Source organism: Haliotis rufescens, unplaced genomic scaffold, assembly GCF_023055435.1.
Source record: "Haliotis rufescens isolate VD_foot unplaced genomic scaffold, xgHalRufe1.0.p SCAF_12, whole genome shotgun sequence".
In the NCBI taxonomy this organism is placed as follows: Eukaryota; Metazoa; Mollusca; class Gastropoda; order Lepetellida; family Haliotidae; genus Haliotis; species Haliotis rufescens.
This window is the reverse complement of record NW_025963802.1, coordinates 12,094,830-12,120,129: the sequence shown is the minus strand read 5'-3', so window position 1 is coordinate 12,120,129 and position 25,300 is coordinate 12,094,830. Positions and strand designations below refer to the sequence as shown.

At 40.2% G+C, this 25,300-nt stretch overlaps 1 protein-coding gene across 1 annotated transcript in view; it reads left to right on the top strand.

Moving 5' to 3' along the window:
• The first annotated feature begins 343 nt into the window (after positions 1–343).
• Positions 344–25,300, top strand: part of LOC124143394 (cerebral peptide 1-like) — a 50,880-nt gene continuing 25,923 nt past the window's right edge. Inside the window, exon 1 of the mRNA XM_046512364.2 lies at positions 344–1,247. Coding sequence (XP_046368320.1) covers positions 645–1,247 — 603 coding nt within the window. The 5' untranslated portion in view covers positions 344–644. The remainder of the gene's footprint in view (positions 1,248–25,300) is intronic.

Sequence of the window (25,300 nt, the reverse complement as noted above, 5' to 3'; positions counted from 1 at the left end):
CGAGATTAACTAACTTTCTCCCATTAGTAGCAAATCAACAATATACTGATCATGGTAGTCCTGATGTAACAATGGCATAAAACGGACAAGTTTATTTAATGCGGGAGAGCTTTCACAAGGGGGATTTCCATGATCTGATCGAATTAATGGTGCTGTTATTTCAAGATTAAAGGCTTTTCGATTGCAGCCTATAACACGAACTGTTTTCCGAAGGGACAATCTAAATATGCCGTTTCACGCTCTATCTTCAATGCAACAAAGAGATATACATACACCACACAACACATCAAGCTCTGATGCCACATTCCGATCAGAACTACCGAGTACACGCTATACCAGCGGATTGATTGCGGCACTGCGGAAAGGCATTGTGCGTGAGGCAGCCCACTCGTTCTTGTCTCCACCAATAACTGATGCAAAGAAGGTAGCGACTCTACAACCGATTGGCATCAATAACGCCTTCCTATGGTTGGTGACGTGGGCTTGGTGTCAGAGGGGATGTAAGCTAGGCTTGTCACAACTTTTTCTCTCTCGTTGTTCCTATATAAGTTTGCAGCAGCTGACTTGCCATTGTAACTGCCCGTGTGTCACACTGCAAGCACCGAATCCCTCCCTCTCCAGTGGGGCTTTTTCTTTCAACCACGATGTCTTCTGTCATACATACGCTCACACTGGGAGTTGTTGTGGTTTTAAGTGTCCTCAGTTGTGGTTTGGGAGAAGATCAAGTTGCCAGTGTAACGGGTGACAAAGAACAATCGGACTTTTCTCAAAGGACACTAGACTCTGTACATGTTTTGAAAAAGAGGGCCCCTGGTTGGGGCAAGCGGTCACTGGAGGATGAGGTGAACAGTGACGACGATATGTCTTATGACAGTGAAACCCCCGAGGACATTTTATCAGGTGCTGATCTTTCCAAACGCGCGCCCGGTTGGGGCAAGCGTACCTTAGATATTCTAGAAGATTACACCAAACGGGCACCCGGCTGGGGTAAGAGAGACTCTCTAGATGTTAAACGTGCACCTGGTTGGGGAAAACGAGATATCGATATGGACAAACGTGCACCTGGATGGGGCAAACGAGCACCTGGGTGGGGAAAGCGTGCACCTGGCTGGGGAAAGCGGGCACCTGGCTGGGGAAAGCGTGCACCCGGTTGGGGCAAAAGAGCACCTGGATGGGGCAAACGATCTGACACATCATGTGCTGGAATCGACGAGGAGGTTGACTATTACATATACAGAGCTGTCCAGGTAGGTGATTGCTTCGTGAATACCTCCTCTATATATCAACCAAATAATTTCAAAATCTATTATTGGCAGCGGGGGAAATTAGTTTTACCATTGAAGTGAAATTGAAGTGAAATGGAAGTAGAAAAGCGTAGACCCAATATTCGTAGGCTGTTGTCCCAAACACCATAGAACAAATACTATTGGACTTTCTATGAAGGCAGCGAAATCAATATCTGATATGTCATGCAAGCTGATGTCGATTTACTCACCCACAGTAAATGTATTTTATTAAACCCTCTCGATTTTATATACTCAATTTGTTCTACATTTCACTGTTTTAAGTTCAACTGATTTAGTGAATATTCTTCATGTTTACCATACCGCTGCTGTGGGCTCATAAAACCCTCTGATCACAGAGCTCCCTGCATTACATATTCCTCCTGAGTGTAGGATTGATGATGATTTTATTGTCATTTATGCATTATTTTAAAGTGACAAATGATTATGAGGTAACCTTTTATCGTCCTTCATCTCCCACGTCCAATTATGAACGCTTTTAGTTTGCAGATTGGGCAATTATGGTCAGTATGACAAAGGGTTCGTTGCTTAAAAAGTGAATAATAACCTAAAAACGATTCTATCGTGTAATTCCTTTTTATAAATCACCCAACTGTATAATAAAATATAAAGTATTAAGTATTCGGAATCCAGTGCACTTTATTGTTTTCATTTTTTCCCAAGTTTAAATAACATTAAATAAGGCATGAAGTGAATGTCTCAGAATATGCATTTTTGACACGGTGGTACGTGTTGTGAAAGAAAACACACCACAAGCTAGTTATGATGGTGCCGCTACGTGCATATGTGATCGTAAAATATTAAGTAAAAGTGTGTGTAATCTACAAAGAGATGCGTAAAGGGATTAATAGCATTTTATTGACATCCTCCCTAATAACCAAATGTCAGAGACTGTTGTTCACATCAGTTGTCATACTAATGCAATTATTGCAGAGAACGCGTGTCTACGTGATCAGGAAAGTAGTATTGAGTCGAAGTAGGATATGAAGATATGATATGTTCCCCATATGTATGCTGGATATGACAGGGAAGTACTGCACAACGTACATTTATGTGGATTTTGCATTTACAGTTCTTTGATAGTTGAAATCTCGTATCCTTTTATTTCTAACTGAAGTTAAGTGTATGTTAATACCGAAGGCTTAAAGTTTCTTTCTCGTGTTCTGTGAATTTCTCTTAAAACTGATTATGCTATTAAAGTCGATTATGACTTGATTTAACCACATTTTTCTTGGCGTTTTTAGGCGTGGAATTGGTGTACTTAATGTTGCCACCCACTCACTCATGCGTCTTGCGTTACTTTCAGAGAGAACCGTTCGTGGTTGTTAAGGCAATAAAAACACAATGTGGAGTATATAACATGATCAGGTGTTTACAGGTTATATGGGTACTTTCATTGTATACACTGGAAACTATATATCTCCAGTCATAGCTATTCATTCATTTTGCAAAATAAACTGCCTCAAACATACATGAAGGTTTAAGAAACAACATACTGGTATCTTCAGAACCTGCGCCTTAAATAATTCTACCTCTTTTTGTAAAAATGTGTTTCTTTCCATACCTAATGGTGAGTGAGTGAGTTAAGTGTTTCACATCGGCAATATTTCAGCTATATCGTGACGATCTATATCTAATGGTGAGTGAGTGAGTTAAGTGTTTCACATCGGCAATATTTCAGCCATATCGTGACGATCCATATCTAATAGGCGCAAGCCAAATACATATATGTGGGCCTTTAAATCTACCAGTTATGCCATTTTAGTTCAATTAGAAATGAGTGGTAATCCGTATGTTAAACGCGGATAAAACATTCCTTGGCGCCAAGGCGACGTTGAGAACAGAATTCCTGTTTCGTTGATGTTTGAATCTAAATACATGATCATGATCGATTACAATGTTACGACATTTCCTTTTTGTTAATTGTGTTGAAAAGTAATTATATCTAATCGTTATGACATAAGCGAGAGTATTACACGAACACATTATCATATCGTTATGAATTCCATTGTCGCCATTAAACAATGGAGTGAGGATATTTACTCAGCTTTTAGCAATATTCCAGCAATATCACGGCGTGGGACACCAGAAATTGTCTTCATCACACAATGCATTAAGTAATAACAGTAACTATGCGTATGGTAATTTTATCAAGATGATACTTAATACCTAACAGTGAGTGAGTTCGGTTCAACGTCGCTTTGAACGGTAATCCAGTCATATCACGGCGTGTCAGCTTAATGTTGGAGGAAACCCAAAGCGTTGCAGGTCTCAGACGTTTACCACTTCGGTAAAACCCAAGAGGACGGGTATGGTGCTGACAAACCTAGAAAATAATTGTGGTGAGAGTCGAACCCAGCTTTCTGGCATGCCCAAGGGAATCAACCCTGCACAGCGAATTGCGGCACCTTAGACGACTGGGCCACCCGTGCCCCCTTTACAATCCTTTACTTAGATAGTGAACATTCAAGTTTTTGTTGCATTTTTTTCTCAATCTGCTCTGCCTATAACCTTCGTCACCAGTTGCATATTACCTTGCATATAAACTTATCTGTTCCATGAGGTTGTGAGATCAAATGTATCGCACAGCAAACGCATCGGTCTATACTTGTTGCGTTAAGGAACTTTTGCAACTGCGACTATCAATGTGTACATACAGAATCGATGTTTATGTTGTAATATTAGATCCTACGACATTAACAAGGTGTTTAGGCGACATTTATTTGATTAGATGCGCAGCATAGTGTCTAGACGCGGATTGAGATACCTATTGAATGAAATTAGCCTGACTTGCGTATTAGATAATATTTTCTCAAACCAAACAGTTTTCTCCTCGATTTCAACATCTCGCGAAGCCAGCGATGTTAAAAAAGCCAATTTGATTAAGATAATTTACATTGGACATGAAAATCCGGTTATGTTTTCTCGTGACTGAACTAAAAAGAGACGGTGTTGAATGTATTAATGATTATATATCTTTCATGGGATATCAGTTTGATTATTGAAAACTATTACATAATTGATAATACGTTACAAACAATACATGGATGTAAATTTAATAGAATGACATTGAGTGGTAGTATTTCGTCTTTTGGTTTATTTTGCTTGGAGGATCAAATAACGAAAGTGAATAATTTCGCCCACAGCAAGAATACTCAAGAGATCCGTTTGTCTTTTGGAACATGTTGGATTACATCAATATTATTGTTTCCACTGGGTAGTGTCCAACACGAGATCAGCGCGACTTTACATGCCTCTTTGAAACACAGTGATGAGTCCCGTGAAGATCCGGGGTAGAATTGGTCTTCATCAATCCATGTTTGCCGTAAAAGGCGGCTATGTTTGTCGTAAGAAGCGACTAACGGGATCGGGTGGTCAAGCTCGCCGACTTGGTTGATGCATGTCATCGCATCCAGTTGCTATGATCGATGCTCATGATGTAACTGGATTGTTCGGTGCATAATCGATTATTTACAGACCGCCGTCGTGTAGCTGGAATATTGCTGAGTGCGGCGTTAAACAACAAACAAACAAACAAACTGTTAATCGTCTACGCTTCGCTTCTCTGGACATTCCCCCCATATTCCATATACAAACAAACAAACAAACAAACAAACAAACAAACTGCGTAGATTGATTCTCATAATGTCGATCACTGGATTGTCGGGTCTAGACTCTATTATTTATAGACCGACGTCATACAGCTGGAATATTGCTGTATGCGGCGGTAAACAAACAAACAAACAAACAAAACATAGATGGTGCAAAACACATGAACTCTGGGAAGAGCTCAAAGCGCATGTCATTACCCCAAATGTGCATTCAAATTGCATTCTCAGCTCCCCGTGAAGTATAGGACCTAATCACATCCTACCGGGTTTGTTTATTGTTTAACGCCGCACTCTTTTAGACGTCTGTCTGTTAACATTCGAGTCGGACTAGAGAATCTAGTGACTCAATGATTGACACGATGAACATCTATCTACGATATTGGGATACGATGACATGTATCTGTAAAGTACCACCCGATCCTGTTAGTCGCCTCATACGACATGCATGGGTTGCTGAAGACCTGTTCTAACCCTCATCTTCATTGGGTCATCTCACTAGGTCTCCGTTCGCTGCATCTTCTTTCAAGAGTAATCGTTTTCTACTTCATCGTCGTCACAGAAACATAAACACGATATTAAGTGAATGTACAAATGGACATGCATTGAAGAACGACACACTCCATAAATGTGTTTTAACTTTAAAAAGCGAGCGTCCGTTCGTTGTCTAACGTCGCACCCAGTATTATTCCAGCAATATGACTGCGGCCTTTAATAAATCGAATCTGGGCCAGACAACCCAGTGATTAATATCATGAGCGACGATCCATGCCGTAGGGGTACAATGACACGCTGTCAACCAAGCCGCGCAGCCTGACAACCTGACCAATTAAGTCGCCCCTTACGACAACATAGGCTGCTGGGGATTTATTCTAATACAATATACTCATTCCAAATTCTGCTGAAGCACTAAAGGCGTGAAACATCAGTTGAATTCTCTGTCATACATCATTAAACAAAAAACACAAGTAAAAGCTTCAGTGCCTAATCGTTAATCGATAATATTTGAAAGGTTAAAATAATATCTGTCATGCTGAAGTTGTAGTTGATGTTTGGCACTGTGAAATGATCAGATACGTCACGTGGACGGACCACACAAATGATAGAGTTCAGTGGCGCGTAACTCAACCACTGATCGACCCACACATCGATATACCTAAAACACGCTTCTACATTTTAGTATGGTCAGATAAGCATTAAAGAACACATTTATATAACAATTGACAATAAACAATGGCACATGTCTTCAATGGATTCATTCAGGTGTTTTGACAGTCTAAGTAGTATGTAGCAGGATCTGTTGTCTTGAATAGTTGACGGTTTTGTTATCAACAACGAAGGACTTACTGAAGATCCTTGTCGCCCACCCTTTTCCTCACTAGGTCGATAATAACCAATCTTGTTTTTATTATGTGTAGTGGCGGGTCCTAATGATAAGATACCACCCGTATATAATTGGACATCAATTAGATGTGCCTGCGTCATGTTTGAGGTTTACGGTGATTGATTCTTGTAATCCGTACATATTATTTATTGATGGTGATTTTGTAATCTGGGCCTAATTGGGAAATGTATAAAGAAGACAAATGTCATACCCATTGAAGGGTCCTAAAGTATGTAAATTTATGTTTCCACTGTGTCCCGTCATTCGGAGCCACTTGTGTTAGTGAATGGGTGCGAAAATATTCTGTTATGCTTCACTTTCTTCTTTTACTCCATACTCCAAATATTCCAGTTGTATGATGGCGGATTGTAAATGTGAACAAGACAAACGAGTGGTTGATATTATGAAAAACGGTCCACGTTGTCGGATTCTGTGACATGCAACGGGGCGGTCGGATAGCCTAGTGGTTAAAGCGTTCGCTCGTCACGCCGAAGACCCGGGTTCGATTCCCGACATGGGTACAATGTGTGAAGCCCATTTCTGGTGTCCCCCGCCGTGATATTGCTGGAATATTGCTAAAAGCGGCGTAAAACCATACTCACTCACTCACTGTGACATGCAACTAACCAAATGACTGAGTCTGACCACAGGATCCATTGGGTCACCTCTTGCGGCCAGCAATGGTTACTTTGGTTTAATTATAACCCGGAATCCACTCTTTGTTTTTGCGCCTCACTCTACAATATTCCATCAGGGGCGGAGGGATAGCTTAGTGGTTAAAGCGTTCGCTCGTCGCACCGAAGGCCGGGGTTCGATTCCCCACATGGTTACAATGTGTGAAGCCCATTTCTGGTGTCCTCCGTTATAATATTGCTAAAAGCGGCGTAAAACACTTCTCACTCCCCCATTCACTCAATATTCCATCCATATCATGGAAGGAATCCTTTGGAAACTACCATCGTTATACACACACTCGCACTAAAGTAGATTTCATTATCCATGTATCCATTCTATGTTTTAACGTCAATGACTCTTAAGTATAGGCGCAATGGAATCCAGTACGTGTAATCATAAACGCATGTAAAATCACATAATCATCAAGAGACTTAAAGACAGGTGAAACAAATTGATTGGCATATTGGAGTTTCCGCTGTCTGTTTTGTCAGGAAAAAGAGTTCCCGTAGATATGATAAGGAAATTGGTCTCAAATTTATTTTTCAGAGGTATGTTTTTCTGTTATTATACGGCTAGACTAAACATTCTCTTATGGGAATGTATATCTAACTTTGACTTAATGACCTTCCCGGATATTGCTCGACAAATATATTGATATGCTTAATTCATGGTGATACTGGCTTCTGATGGCGACTATATTGCCCTTGATCTGGCCTATGCTGGTATATAAAAACAGAATACTTAAAACATCTTGAAAGGATTGGCGCCAAGGGAATTACAGTCAGCTGAAAGCTGGTCTGAGTATTTGAAGCTACTGATCATGCTGAGTTTATTGATAATCTTCAATTAGTGAGTAACCAAATTCTATTTTAATACAGTAGTTGTTGGTAATTTAATAACAGATTACGAAAAAGGCTTCTAATTGGAATAGTGGATAAACACAAGCCACACGTCACAAACACATATTCGGATTGAACATATTGACGATAACAAATTATTCAATACATTTACGAAACGCGGTTTGGGAGAAAATGGTATGAAAATGGGCAGAACCCGCTCACCTTTTCGCGAACACCTGGTGTCATCACTGTTTGATAGTAATTCATTAACACATGCTCATTCTATAGTTGCAGTCGTACAAAAGACTCAGTCAGTCTTGTCAGCAATATGGAAAGAGATGTGTCGCTTTATTATTCAAGCCGTTGTGATAGAACATGAACTGATGATGTCTGTTCACCACGTTTCTCGATCATTCTCGTATCGGTCTGTCAAAGAAAGCATCTGTCAAAAAGGCCTTGGACACTAAAAACGTCAGACATACATTCTTTAGGAACATTATCCAAAGAAAACGTTGTCAGTTTGATTGGTTAGGTCTTTGTTGTTTACCACTTTGGTGAAACCCACGAGCTTCTGGTGCTTAGAATCTTGAGCCACAGTCAGGGCGAATCTGGGAATCGAACCCACGATGAGTGGTTTCTGGCACGCCGAGGAAATGCATGTCACCGCAGAGAGTTGTCGCTCCTAGGAGGACTGGGCCAGCCGTTCCTCCTGTTACTAATCCTTCTAATATCGATTTAAGTGTTATTGTTGTACTCCACTTCCGATCTGAAGCTGCATCCTCTTACATGAATCAACGCGTAAATTGTGTTCCACGAAATATCACCCCAGGGGTATAGCATTATCTTTAGAAACTGAATATATCCAGAGCTGTACAAACAATGTTTGATATTAAATTTCGTTTGTGAAGAAATATATTTGATCGTATTATTCAAAACACAAAAGCGATATGAAATTTCAACGTCGGATGAAAAATACAATTCTGAAATTATTTTGGTTGATCATGAGCATGCGGGATCTCAACTGCCTCAAACTGATTCAGATAGGTTTATTTGATATTTAATCAGCTATTCTGGTTGTTAGTATATTGTTTGTGTACGTTCATAATTAAATAATTACAAATATGTAGGAATGCGTACAGTAAACTACGTTTATAACGATTACGCTTATAACGAACGGATGGATATAACTAACTGTTTTTGGTCCCGTTCATTTGCTGTGTATATATGCTGTACATGTGCTTGCAACGGACTACGGTTATGAAGAACTCAATTTATTTAAACACTCAGAAAAAAATTACAAACACATTGACGAAAGTTTACATGTTGAAAAAGAAAAATAGTTTGTTTGTCCACATTTGGTTTGCCTTCGGTACAAAAACGTCAATGCCCCGGTTAATAATATAACCTGTTTGAAATACCACCTGCCTGACAATCTTTATTTCCCACTCAATCTCTCGGCACCATCGTCCAACGTTTTATGTAATTGCTTTCTGTGATTAATGACTGTGTCAGAACTAGTAGTTACTAGACAATCTACTGTTGGTTACCAGAGGCTAATGTCTGCAACACAATACGGTCTCCTTTATGAGATACATTGTATGTATCAACCTCTTCCTCAGCCCCGACGCTGTGCATGGTATCTGGTCTCCATGTTCCCTGTCACAATTCGTTCACCGTACCTACTTCTTACATCTACAATAAACCACTGTGTTATATTTGAACGTTGTCTCCAAATACAGAAAATACGTTTAGAACGAACACGCTTATAACGAACTGACGGATATAACGAACTTACCTTTTTTGTCCCGACTATTTGCTGTAGTTCTGTTGTACATATGCATATAATGAACTACGGCCATAACGAACTAAAATTAGTGGTCCCTTTGAGTTCGTTGTGGCCGTAGTGTACTGTACAGTAAACTACGTTTATAACGAACACGCTTATAACGAACTGACGGATATAACGAACTTACTTTTTGTTCTCCCGATTATTTGCTGTAGGCATGCCGTATATATGCATATAACGAACTACGGCTATAACAAACTAAATTTAGTTGTCCCTTTGAGTTCGTTATAACAGACAACATTGGACATATCGTAAGCAATTACATGAGGTCTTGTATAAAATCATTAGGTCCATGTGGAACTGATTAGTTGGCACATGTCTTCTGCCTGTGGGGACAGGGGTGGCCCAGTCGTCTAAGGCGCCGCGATTCGCTGTGCAGAGCTGCGTCCCTTGGGCACGCCAGAAACCTATGATTGTGGGTTCGAATCCCGGTTCGCCCCAATTATGTTTCTAGGTTTGTCAGCACCATACCCTGGCTCGTGGGTTTCACCGAAGTGGTAAACGTCCGAGACCTGCATGACTTCGGGCTTTCCTCCCACATTAAGCTGATACGCCGTGATATAACTGGAATAGGGTTAAGAGCGGCGTTAAACCCATCCCACTCACTCACTCCCTCTTCTGTCGGTAGGGTAGGACAAAATTTCAATTTTCACGACTACCTGGTGTTATCACTGACTTTCATTCTGATCTATTCATATATTTGTCACGGCTATTTTGTCTTTTACGCCCAATGGAATCTGTTTCGTCAGATAATCGACTCTGGCTATTCTCTGGCATTGATGTCTATACTAGTATTTAGTGGTTTAAGTTCACCTCCTCTCTTTTGTGGTGAGGTACTGTTCCATGAGCCATTGGTTGCATATTCATGTTTATCAGCTTCCTTGTTACGCGTATGAACAATGACTTGATAGTTCCAACGTCTTTCATCAGGGGCATTGTTGCAAGCAATAGGCCTTTGAGAAATCAAGCCATCCAGACGATATTCAGTTTAGTTTATGTTCTGTGCAGACTGACGTGTGGTATAAACTTACATCTGTATGGTCCGACGAACTGTCTTACGAGACCCGAGTAGTCGATTATAAGGCTCTTTCTAAAACACATGCAATGCAAGCCAATTGTTCACCCGAAAAGCGTGGGAACATATGGTGAGGTCACATCTTAAGACTCAAACATCCTACCTGACTGGGTAGCTGAGTAGTGGTCAGTGTGCGCCGCTAATACACCTGGTCCGACCCGTGAAGATCCGGGGTAGAATAGGTCTTCAGCAACCCATGCTTGTCGTAAAAAGGGATCGGGTTCGGGTGGTCAGGCTCGCTGACTTGGTTGATGAATGTCATTGTATCCTAATTACGTGGATCTATGTTCATGATGTCAAACACTGGATCGTCTGGTCCAGACTCGATTATTTACAGACCGCCGTCAAATAGCTGGACGTTTGTGGAGTGCAGAGTTAAACAACAAACAAACAAAACAACTGGCCCTGACTTACTGATCATCTGTTAACAGTTACATAATTATGAAGTCTGAGCAAACCAAACAACGAATCAAACTACGGTTTGTTCAGATCTAATGGATGTCGGTTTTGACTGAGCATATTGATGTTACATTAATGTTTTATGATACAAAATACACCGACAACCAAAGAACCGGTGTCACAGACCTCAGATCGATGCTGATATTTATTTATTCAAGTTTGCAAATACGTCGAAATGTGTCCGCATAAACGACTCAGCGCTTTCAATACATGAGGATAATCAATTATTTTATCAAACGAAGACCGGTTAAGTGCGTACTGGAGGGCTTTGAGGCTTTTCCAATCATCTTCAAATACTTGGTTGAACTGAAGGAGCTTTTAAGCAAACGGACAATGTCCTTATATGTCAAATTAAGATGGACGCTTGATGGGAATAGTAAATTTGGTTCAATTAATTATCTCCCTTGAAAACGTTTCTCAGGAAACATTAAAGAATGGTCTCTTTCAGTCCTAACTTCAGGGGCACGGGTGGTCCTGTCGTCCAAGTTGCCGCATTTCACCATGCAGATTTGCTTTTCCAGTTTAGCCGTCGGGTTCGAATCCTGGATACGCCCTGATTATGATCCTAGGTTGGTCAGTGCCATGTTTGGGCTTTCACATCAAACTGATCAAACTGAACTACTTTCAACAGCATTGACTCACTGACTGCATAGGAGTGTGCCTATTCCCTAACAGGAATCTGGTGGTTTAAGCCTTCGTTCGTCACGCAGAAGGCCCGGGTTCGATTCTCCACATGGGTACAGTATATGAAGACCACCGCAGGTGTCCCTCGGCGTGATATTGCCGGAATATTACTAAAAGAGGAGTAAAACTTTTTCTCACTCACTCACTCTAACGATAATCAGATGTCATTTGACACTGGTGAAACTACAGTAAACTACGGTTATAAAGAACTCGTAGGGACCACTAATTTTAGTTCGTAATAACATTAGTTCGTTATAAGCATATATACAGCATATATGCAACAACTGGCTGGGACTAAAAAACAAGTTTGTTATATCGGTAGGTTCGTTATAAGCGTGTTCGTTATAAACGTAGTTTACTGTACAGAGGAACGCGGCTAACTAATTTTAACTAGGGCCATATGTGAAGCCAAAAGAATGGGATAAGAAATTATTATCTCGAAATGGCGGCCATATTTAAATAAATGGATCTAAATCCGCTGGCGTTTCATAACGAAGCCTTTACTGGTGTACATATACATACATGCCTGCATTAAATAACATAAGATATACTTGTATGTTTCTAGAAATGCATTTATTGTTAAAATGTTTAAGTAGCAAATATCGAACAGAACAAACCAAATATTAACGTAGGAAGCTATTATACACAATTATTAGCATACTTATCTTGTTGGCTGAAAAACAAGAATTTTCTTTTCGATCTGTTTGAATACGTCAATGTTAATAGCGCAGGCTGAAATTAGCTCGACCATGATAACAATAATTATTATGTTTGCTTAACAAGATCCTATCTTACCCACTCTTTCAAGATGGGTTCGATTTCCGTGCGAGTCTTCGCGCAACGGTGAACATAAAACAAACGCCAAGAATCTAAAACGTGTTGGAAAGCCCGTTATCAATTTAAGGCAATCGCCTGTAACGTACATATTCTCCCAGGGATTGTAGGAGAATGTACCGAGAATTTAACAGGACAATAATGTTAATGCAAGGGACCTTATTCGGGCATTTGAAACAGATAGCGAATTATAGTTTTGTTTTCTGTCATCAATACGAGTGTCTATAAAACCTATAATTTCTTTGTGAAATAAATATCATCTGACTTGGAAGTGTAATTATCCTGTGTATCATGTTTCACAAGATCGAAAATTGTGTTTTCCAGAACGTAATTCAAAACATCATTGATTGACTGCCAATTGTTGAGTTATCGGGTAGTGTATCAGAATGCTTGAATGATCAAACATTTACAAGCCATGTTGAACATCATTTTGAAACGTACATGTAACTTCCTTCATTATTTTTACATTGATGTTGAACTTAATGAACGTCGTGCTGAGAACCGTACAAATTTGACATGTGAATGTCAAGACAACTGTCTAATGATGTAGATTAATATATAATTACTTTCCTATTTCACACGAACAACAATGCAACGAGTAAAACAACTAATCTTTCGCAATTGGTTGTTCTGAGATATTTCTACTTCGTTAAACGAAGGGTCATGTTATATTAGATTTGTCAGCACCACACTCATGCTAGAGTGAGTGAGTGAGTGCGTGAGAATGGTTTTACGCCGCTTTTAGCAATATTCCAGCAATATCACGGCGGGGGACATCAGAAATGGGCTTCATATATTGTACCCATTGCGGGAATCGAACCCGGGTCTTTGGCGTGACGAGCGAACGCTTTAACCACTAGGCTACCCGACCGCCCCTCATGCTAGAGCGTATCACCAAGTGTTACCTTCTAGAAGAGGGTGAGAGTTGATCTTCACCACACCATGCTTGTCGTAAGAAGCGACTAACGGGATCCGGTGGTCTGGTTCACTGACTTAAGCTTGGTTGATGCATGTCATCGTATCCCAATTGCGTAGGTCAATGCTCAAGATGTCAATTACTGGATTCAGAACGCCGTCATATAGCTGCAATATTGCTGAGTGTAGAATTCAACAACAAACAAACAAAATGTTAATCGCCTACGCAGCGCGTCTCTGCGGACATTCCTCCCATATTCTGACGCCGTGACGTAACTAAAATGATGATCCTCGCATTGACAATAATTAAATAAAGCGACAAAAACTCTGCATAATGCAGAGTCGAAAATGCAATTCCGACTATATCAAGAGCATGTGTTTATACGATCTGGACAATACGAAGGTGACGGAAGTACAATGGTCAATTGGCACTTTGTGTGGCCGTGAAGGTGTGTTAACATCTATCCTGCCCCGTGTAGTCTCCTATGCACTATATCATGATTCACTCTACCGTCGTCAGAATTATATTAGGCCCTAATAAGAGCTAATTAGGTCTCGACACAGACGCAAGGCGGACGGGCCATCCCAATTAATTTGTGTTGACGGCTTTGTAGAAGTCATATTTCATTACTCGCGTAGCATCGGATAACGTTGGGCAGACCATTAGTTGATTAATAACCAATACACTTACACATTTGATCTAAAGCTTTCAGTTGAAGGGAGACTACGCTTAGGCATGAGGGGCGGTCGGGTAGCCTAGTGGTTAAAGCGTTCGCTTGTCACGCCGAAGACCCGGGTTCGATTCCTGACAGGGGTAGAATGTGTGAAGCCCATTTCTAGTGTCTCCCGCCGTGATATTGCTGGAATATTGCTAAAAGACATACTCACTCACTAGGCATGTGACCTTTCTCAGATAGTTAAGCCATTCTATACCCAGATTGTGTGTCTGTAAAATCAACGTTGGCGCTGACTGGTTGAGGCATTGTTCATCGTATCCCAATTGCGTGGATCGATGCTCATGATCTCAATCACTGGAATGTCTGGCCCAGACTCGTTTATTTACATACCGTCGTCAAAAAGCTGGAAAATTGAGTGCGGTGTTAAACAACAAACAACGTTGTTTGTTATATAAAACTGGCAGTTAATGATAACCCTGGTTACATAAGACAATGTCTTACCTTGACACAAGCACTAATTATTCTGACCCGTGAAAATCCGGGTAGAGAATAGGGGTTCATCAACCCATCCTTGCCTTTAAGAGGCGACTATGCTTGGTGTAAGAGGCGACTAACGGGATCGGGTGATCAGGCTCGAAGACTTCAGCTTGGTTGATGCATGTCGTCGTATCCTAATTGCGTAGATCGATGCTCATGATGTCAATCTCCGTGGCGTTACAAGACTAACAAACAAACAAACCAAAACAAAACACTAATTAGTTTACCCCGTGGAGATTGAGGTTAGTATATAGGTCCCCAGTATGTTGTAAGAGGCGACGCAATGGTTCGTTCAGGTTATCAGGCTCGGTGATTTGGTTGATGGCTTGTCACTGTACCCGACGGCGTGGTCCGTTGCTCTTAATATCAATCACTGGATTGTCTCGATTATATTACAGGCCGCCGTCATATCGAAGGAATATTAATGAGTGCAGCGCTAAGCAACGAAAAAGCAAGCAAACAAACGATAATAAATAAAAGCTGCAAAACAGTTTACATACTCATATGAAAGCTCGAGTCGATTGTACGAGTCCAACTATATAATGAGCATGTGTTTATGAATCACTATCAAATAATGATGATACCAGGTGCTCGCGAAAAGGTTAGCGTATCTTACCCTACTGGTGTCACCCGTCCCAAAAACACGCAAAGGCAAGTCAATTGTTCACCTGATTTGCCCAACCAGGAACGATAATGTCGAAAACTCATACTTCACAAGACGGTGACGGTGTTTCCTGTTTAAAAACGGTGTTCGGAATATCTTCCTATAATAAACCAATCTGTGAAGGGGTACCCGTTTGCATGACATTAGGTTCTATACTCCACGGAGAGCTGAGAATACGGCGTTTAAGAAAAACTCCATATCCCCAAAACAACAACACACTGAAAATGAATCCATGCTGCAGCATAACCCCCAATCCACTAATTGGCGTTATTCCAACGGAAGTTGTTCCATGAAACACGCGAGTAGGTTGACGGATCATCACCATTAGATCAGAAATGATTGAGTATTACATTTATCTTAATAATAAACGACATATTTGTCAGGACATCTCTTCACTGTGTTTCATGTCGTTCTGTGAAGATCTGTATATGTCAATCGAAAACAAATATTCATTGTCAGGACATTTGTAACACGTTGTTATTAAGAAAATCAATTCTCATATTAGTTGTTTCATCAAATAGGTAATGAAAAATCAGGGATCGGTAACTATGGCAACGAAATAATATCATAATTAGTCTCAGGAGAAGATATGGTATGATATAGACGTGTATTGTGTGTCATACACTACTTGTCAAAGTAACGTCCCCTCACTCCCGATCTGACGTACATATATGACACATGTGGGATTCGCATGTGATTCATCTGTGGTGCAAACCAAATTTTTCTGTATCAAGTATATCACAACAGTGATTTATAGTCCTCGTCATCAAAGCATACACGCTAGGCCATTGACCTTAAACTGGCTTCAACATTTCGAGTAGGCGCTCATGTGAATTCCGAGGAAGGATGCGTGTGAGTGAGTGAGTGAGTGAATGAATGAAGTTTTAGGCCGCAGTCAGCGATATTACACCTATGTCACAGATACCGTACATACTGGAGTCTGGACAAGACAAACCAGTGGTTGATATAATGAGCAACGTTTCACCGAGCCTGACCATGCGATCCATTAAGGCGACTTGCACGACAAGCATTGGCTAGATGAAGAACCAGTAGTACCCCGCTGTTATGCATGTCAGCATTAAAATGGTAAGCGTCTACGGCCATAGTCCTTTTCGTCCAAGATAAGGAATATGGTGCTCACAGACCAAGGGTCATAATCGTTAGATTGGAAACCAGCGGCTCCTGGCACTGCCAGGGGACGCAACTTGGACCACATGGTCACTCGTGTCCCTTTTACCTGGCCAGATGCAGCAAATCAACACTTTTCCACTGTAAAACGTATTGTTGAATTCTTAAACGCGAATCATGATGAAGATATAGTATCATTTAGTTTGACTTTTACAACTAGTGCCAAAGTTACCGTTACCATTATCTCACGTTTTCTTTGTTCATAAGTTTTGTTTTCTTAAAGTTAAAACAAAAAGTACGAATCTATAACCAGCGAAATAACTAAGATTCAGTCAAAGCAAAAACACAGAAGAAAGTCAATACTGTAAAAACAGCATCTCATCATTCTGATTCTGTATCTTATAACAAGAAGTAACCCCAGGCAGAACTCAGTCACTGGATAATGCATGAACGTTATATGAAGCACGGTTACGTGTGGTTGTGTTGGGTGATCACGTTGGTTATGACATTTTATCTAACGTGAAGAACATTCATTATTTTTATCAGCGAAATGGTATACTTTAAAATACATAATGTATTTTTGGTGAACCACGTTAAATACCAAGAGCCTGGCGTGTATGCTTTGATATTTGATAGTTTCCTTTTCTGGGTCTTTTGTGAGATACGTCCACCATCATATAACTATAATTAAAGTAAAAACATTAAGTCCAAAGCTGTACGTACAATAATAATAAAACAAATTTGAAAAAAACACGTATGTTTTGTGAAGGCTTACAGGGTCATAACTGCATCCCGCTGTGTTTATTAGAATTGCGTCCGTTGTCTGGAAGTCATAGGTTCGAATCTGAAATTTGACCAGATTGTTGTCCTCAACACCAACCGAAGTTCGTTACTTTCTTGTATCTTCTTTGTCACTTCGTGTGTTTCTCCCGTTACGACAGTTGTAAAGTATTGTTAACTTAACTGTTACTGTTATTTCCCAATAGCGATTAAATGTGGCAGTACAGTGATCATGTCTTATAATGAAATAACACGACCTCAGTGGATCGGATGTACGGCGTTCTTGGTTCAGTCTAGCGTAAATCTGATTGCCCATTCCGGTAAGCAACCCGTCGTCCAGCTATTTCTATACACAATGGGTAATTTCATTGTATTGCAACTTTAACTCAGAGTCACAAATGTCGGAATTGTTGAACCCAAAATTGTAATGTTATCTCAATCCTTTGACAAAGTTTTCATTTAAAAGTAATCACTATTATTTTGGAAAGTTTCTCTGAAACATAAGCATGTATTAGTTAAGACTTAATAATCATATATTATTTGATAGTCACAAAGGCTTCATTTATATTATGTAACGTTTGAAAAAAGATATATTTGTTTATTGTTTTGGGTGACTTTTGTATTTGATCTCAATCTTTTCATGGACATTCCACCTCCTTCGGGGAAATGTGACTATTTCTGACCAATAAATCAAGTAACTTGTTTTTGCCGGTCAAAAGTAAAGTATGAAACAAACAAGAAATGGTTATTTAAAGGAGATCATTAAACGGGTATCATTGATGTGTTTCGGAACTGTTTTCAGCCTAGTTACGTTTTGATAACGTTTGTAATTTTTTATCACATCTAATTTTCAAGTGTATAATTGTATTTGGCCCGGCAGTTTATTATTTAACACACTTTAGAGATAAGATATTCGAAAAAGAATTCAATACAGAACAAGAAGTCATTTTGGCTTATTTATTTTAAATAAACAATATCTGAATTGTATCAAGTTATTTATTACTTTGCACGTGTTTGCGCGTGTGTATATTCGTCTGTGTGTGTGTGTGTGTGCGTGCATGCGTGCGTGCGTGCGTGCGTGCGTGTGTGTGTGTGTGTGTGTGTGTGTGTGTGTGTGTTGTTGTATTTACATAACTATCTATCGGGTTATTACCATTATTTCTTGTCGGCAGGGGCGGTCGGGTAGCCTAGTGGTTAAAGCCGAAGACCCGGGTTCGATTCCCGACATGGGCCCATTTCTGGTGTCCGTGATATTGCTGGAATATTGCTAAAAGCGGCGTAAAACCATACTCACTCACTCTTGTCCGTTGATCTATATATATCAGTGAAAGTAAATATCGTAGCCGAACATTATAGCCTTCTTGATGGATATTAACGTGTTATGGGATTCCAGTATAGGTCATATCGGAGGAAGATCAACAGTTCGAGCAATTATTAATTTATATATAACGACTGATGGTTAATAGGTTATATACGGAGTTTCGTTTGTATGCAGTGCCGTATGATAATGTATCAGATTAAAATATGAATAGAGATATATGTCGGTCCTGATTGATTATTTGAGCTGTTTGGTAACGACGTAGGGGGCTTCACGTTGCTTTGGTCAGTAGTTCAAAAATAATATATCATATGAGCTCATTACACGGGATGAGAGACATTGGTGATGCTAGTGTGCTATACGAGTGCTATACGAGTTTACCGCCTCCGTGGTCTAGTGGTAGAGCGTCCGCCCGGAGAGCGGAAGGATACCAAAAGACGTTAAAAGATGGTACTTGTTGTTACCCTGTCTGGCGCTCGGCATAAAGGGTCTAAAACAAGGACTGGTCGGCTCGGAGTCAGTATACTGTGTCTGAGTGGGGTATTCATGTTAAACTGCGGCATGGTATCTCAGAGATCTAGCACGGACTGGTACATGGAGCCACACACACACGTGCATGCACGTCGCTATATAAGTGCAGTAATTTTGGACGCGATGTTAAACCCAATTTCACCTCGCCTCACCGCTATACGAGTGCTATATAAAGGTGCTGTGAATCAAAGGACAGTGAGGAAGGCAAATGCAGATTCGAACCTAGACCAGCATATCATCACGCTGAGGTATATGACGTTACACGGTTGTAGGGTATCAGATGTGGTCAATCCCTCACCAAACGGATAATATCATCTTGAAATCAGTTACAGTAAACTACGTTTATAACGAACATGCTTATAACGAACTTACCTATATAACGAACATATTTTTTAGTCCCGGTCATGTGTTGCATATATGCTGTATATATGCTTATAACAAACTACGGTTATTTCGAACTAAAATTAGTAGTCCCTTTGAGTTTGTTATAACCGTAGTTTACTGTATTTATTTCACAATTGTAAGATTGTGGATGGTATTGATACTGTAAACCGGTACAGCAGTATAATAACATCTGAAGCGAGAGAGGTTTAACGTCAAGGAAGACACAAGTTTATGGATAGCAGCTTCTTTAATACTGTAAAAAGCGACGTTTCGGTATAGATCCTTATACCGTTGTCAAGCACGACTGAATGGGGGACATGAATATATTAACTATTTTGCTGGAACCCACGAGCACACCTACAGTGTAGGGAAACAAAGGATCTTAGCCCCAGGCATTTTGGGATTCGAGTCACAGCGTCCTTTGTGTGAAATACGACTTTCTGCTGTGTAATGTGGAAAGGATATTATGCCCTGAATACCACGACATTAAGTGAGATGAATGGGATATAGTTACGTATGCACATGTGTGAATGCTTGTACCAGTTCGGACAATGCCGGTTTCATGGTGCTAGTCCACTTAAGTACCGTGCCTCGGTTCAGCATAGATACCCAACTCAAAACACTGTGCGTTTAGTTCTTTTACAATATTCATTGGATAAAAGAATTAAATTTCAGGTAAATCTATATAATAAATTTCATATGAGGTATAAAATGTATTTGAAAAAATACACGATTGTTATCTGTCTGAACGTGATACTTTAAAAGTCAACAGTAAGGCTTCTGTGACGTCGAACGATCCTAGATAACATTGTCCCGTTAATGCCGATGGTAGGCAGACATAACGCCCACATGCTCAAAACGCATAAATGCAATAAACGTGTGCACTTACTTTAATGGACTGGGTGGTCAGGCTTGGTGACCTGGTTGACAGCGTGGCGTCGAACGTGAATTATTGCTCATGATACTGATCACGGGATTGCCCGGTGCACTCTATTGTTTGCAGGGCGCCGTCATATTGCAAGAGTATTGCTGGTGCGGCGTCAGGAACAAACACTTACTTATTTTATGACCATTGTGTGAGTGGCAGGTGCTACCGGTAGAACAGGACATTCTTATCCTTTTCACTAACACCTGGTGTCTTCATTGATTTTTCAGTGATCCATTCATATAGTTTTCAACACTATTTTTGCCTATGCTATCTGATTCGGCGGATCATCTAGACTGGCGTTGAAGATTTGCATGTAATGGGTTTGGTCAGGTTACTTGAGCTGTTCTCACTTATAACATTTCGTAATCACACAACGCGATAGTCACAGGATTCTATTCAACTGTAAACGGGAACACTGGTTTAAATAGGATATTGCAACGGATGATTAATGAGCAGATGTAATATACCAGATTATTTGCACTTCATTCTTTACCATTAACTATGTTGACAATGTGGCTATCATATTATTCATGTGCAATAAATGATGTATGGTAAGAATAATAAATCTTTTTAAATGAATGCGTAAACATGTTCAAACAACCTTTTCCTTTGTTGGACTTCTTGCTGATAAAAGAATGTCGTTTTGGGGATAAGGAAGGAAGTGGATGGTATCTGGTGAAACAGGAGTCGAATGCGCCGCATCTCGAGGTGCAAGGATGCACTCCTTTGACATGTCAGGATCCGCTGACCATGGTATAATTATGATCCTTAGATTCTAAAATCCATGCATTATTCCATCCCTCGAATAACCACACCGCTGGTCCCCAGTAGTATTTGTTTGTAGTGAGAGATAGTTAATGGTCTCTTGAACAGGCTTGGATGAGAGCGCGGGGTGCTCATCATGCTATCAATCACTGGTTTGTCTGTTAAGTCCAGGTTATTTACAAGTGGTATCTTGATGACTGCTCCGTTTCACGACATCCATTTACTTACTGGTCAATTAACCAACTTACTGACCAACTGATCCACTTTAATCAAATTTACTCCTAACTTCTGATAATGTGTTACTACAAGCAAAGGGACAGTGGGGTAGCCTAGTGGTTAAAGCGCTCGCTCGTCACGCCGAAGACCCAGGTTTGATTCCCCACATGGGTACAATGTGTGAAGCCCATTTCTGGTGTCCCCCGTCGTGATATTGCTGGCATATGGCTAAAAGCGGCGTAATATCATACTCACTCACTCACTCACTCACTACAACATGCATATTCCACAAATACAGCAAACTAGTTTTTGTGGAGGCATTTTGGTTTGCACATAACGTAGGATTTCTTTCATTTTTTAGCTTACTGGCAGTCAGATATATTGTATTCAACATGGAATGAGGCAATCTCATTCTGTCTTTGTGGCGGACTTTGTGTTTCTTACAGCACTCTTACTTGATCTCCGTATATCTTACATGAACATATTGCAATCCATTAAACCTCAAGGAATGAATCTTTTTCTAAGTTCACCCGTCAATTAGTTTTGTTATTGCGTTTAACCTTAAGGTTTGGTAGTCCCAAGGCCCAGCATCTCTTTTTCAACATGATGCATTGCTTCTAACAGAAACATTATCCACTGAAAGAAACACATTTATCACAATTTATTTTAACACAATACCTAATAATGTTGTTCGTGTAATCAGTCATAAAAAGTGCTTTGTGGCATTAGGTACTGGTTTTCATGGAATGCAATGGCGACGTGTTTAATCCATTTTATACTGAAATGTAATTATCGCTCTTTATTGAACTTTGGTTATTTAAGAATAACTTGACATATCAACAAGTTAAATGATAGATAGTTCTGCAGAGAAATCTAAAACCTTTAATCGGAACCTATACACCATCTGTCCTGTTCCTGTGTCGAACGCCATGAAGACAACAAGCTAGTTAATACCTGCGTCAGAACTCCTTCGTGTATTGCTTACATGTTGTGTTGTTGTTTGTGGCGATACCATGATTTACAAGTACATTTTAAGTACGACATTGCTATATCCAGTTAAGCTAAATAACAAAATCATAAACACTGACACCTGTTTATCAGACGTGTTTCATGTGTGCATATTTCATATCATATTTAATATGAAATTATAAATGAAAATATTCGATATCATATGTTGTCCTTCACTTGGCAACCAGTGGGTTCGTCATTTATGGCAACTGTATCCAAAGTGTATTTTTCATTATGCAATCATAATGGCCTATTCAAACTCAATTGCTAGTACATGCCTAAAAGTCTTTTCGTATCATATCTAAGCAATCTTGAGTTTTCGTTCATATGAAGAAGTGTAAATAAACTAATATTATCTCTAAATATAACTTAACATGAACTGAAGGATCTTGGACATATAACCCTTGTGATGGTTTTGTGTGGATGAATAGAGTATTGCCATTCTATTTGAACGTTTTCCGTGTGAGTTTCATATCATGAATAAAACCATGTTGACATTGCTCTGAACAGCAGGATCGACAAAGGGAAGCCCCGTTATTTGATAAAACATTACGGGGAAAATTAGGATCGTGATGCCTGGTCAAATATTTGAGTCTGGTTAGGGGACGCATGGTAAATACCATTCTACACAAAATGTGATAAAAGCTATTTCCAATTATCAAGGACCATTATTTAAAAACATAGCCGTCCACGCACGAAATGTACCAGATTAATACACGGTGAACACGTGTTTTAACGTTTTAATATGTTTAAAATAACATGTAGTCTAGATTAGATCAAGGATAAAAAGAACACCAACTAATTGCAAACGTGTCTGATGAAAGCTACAAAGGTTACATGAGACATGTAATTTACGATCGATCCTTACTTCCGACCAACAAAAAGATTTAAAGCTGAGGAATCGAGAAGCAAGCTTCCTGCTGAATGCATACAGAACGACAAACCTTCGACTTTTGACACATAAAATTGGCCTTTGGTTTGGAAAATGCTCAGAATCATGTCCGTTAACATGTTATGGTTTGGTTTGTTTGTTGTTTAACGCCACACTCAGCAATGTTCTAGCGATAGGGCAGTGGAAAAAACTGGTTTATAGATGATGAAATCACCCGCGGCATCAGAATGTTGTCAATGATATTGTTGAATTGAGTTATTTATTTTACACTGCCGGCTTTAGGATGTGTTTATGGCAACATGATGACAAATCATAATCTTCACATTCGGATGCTAACAGGATATGTACATCACTACTCGAACAACGTTGGCTTTACATTGGTATTCTTTAAAACATCATACGTCTAGGATATGCAAAATAGAGAAAGGCTTACGTGTTACTGTTGATGGAGATGTCCTTCTATGAATGTTCGGACATATCGAAGTGGTTAAGATATCGAGGTTCAAATGTGCACCTAATAATTTCCCATGCTGACTCTGCCTCTGTTCGCATCCAAGAATAGGGGGGGCACGGGTGGCTCAGGCGTCTAAGGCGCCGCGATTCGATGTGCAGAGTTGCGGCCCTTGGGCATGCCAGAAACCTATGATTGTGGGTTCGAATCCCGGTTCACCCGAATTATGTTTCTTGGTTTGTCAGCACCATACCCGTGCTCGTGGGTTTCCCCGAAGTGGTAAACGTCTGAGACCTGCATCACTTCGGGCTTTCCTCCCACATTAAGCTGACAGGCCGTGATATAACTGGAATACTGTTAAAAGCGGCGTTAAACCCAACTCACTCACTCACTCACTCCAAGAAAAGAGATATACATAATGTTACCTGTTAAGTTGAGTCTCTCATTCGAACACGTGTGTGAGACGTGCTTCCGCTTTTCACGAACACCTGGTGTCCCCACAGATTTACAGCGATCGATTCACATAATTTTCACAGCTATTTTGCCATTTACGCTCAATAAAGTCAGATAATCGAAACTGGTTAATTTCTGGTGTTTACGTTTAATTATTTTCAAACCTCTGTATAACATTTGTTCATTCATTTTCTTTTTAACGACGTTAATCAAACTGAATCGAAAACAGTGTATGAATATTCATTCCAATGCAATATCACCCGTGAAAATCTGGGTAAGAATTGGTCTTCAGCAACCCATGTATGTTGTAAGAGCCGACTATGCTTGTCTCAAGAGGCGGCTGACGGGATGTTCCTTCGGGATATTAGCATATTATCGTATCCCAATTTCTTAGATTGATGTATATGATGTCAATCACTCGTATGTCCGGTGACCGCCTCCGTGGTCTTGTGGTAGAGCGTCCGCCCGGAGAGCGGAAGGTCCGGGGTTCGATCCCCGGCCGCGTCATACCAAAAGACATTAAAAGATGGTACTTGTTGTTACCCTGTCTGGCGCTCGGCATTAAGGGGCTAAAACAAGGACTGGTCGGCTCGGAGTCAGTATACTGTGGCTGAGTGGGGTACTCATGTTAAACTGCGGCATGGTATCTCAGTGAGCTAGCACTATAAATCGGCATCAGTCCGGACTAGTACAAGCAGCCACACACACACGTGCATGCACGTCGCTATATAAGTGCAATAATCTTGGACGCGACGTTAAACCCAATTTCACCTCACCTCACCGTATGTCCGGTCCAGACTCGAGTGCAGTGTTAAACAACAAACAAACAAATCCAATGCAATCTATCTCGTGTTTTTGAATACCTTCACTTACCCGAAACCTTCCCTGTCAAATACACTTTCCGACTTACGAAAGCGATTGGAAATACAACTTCCAAACACAATA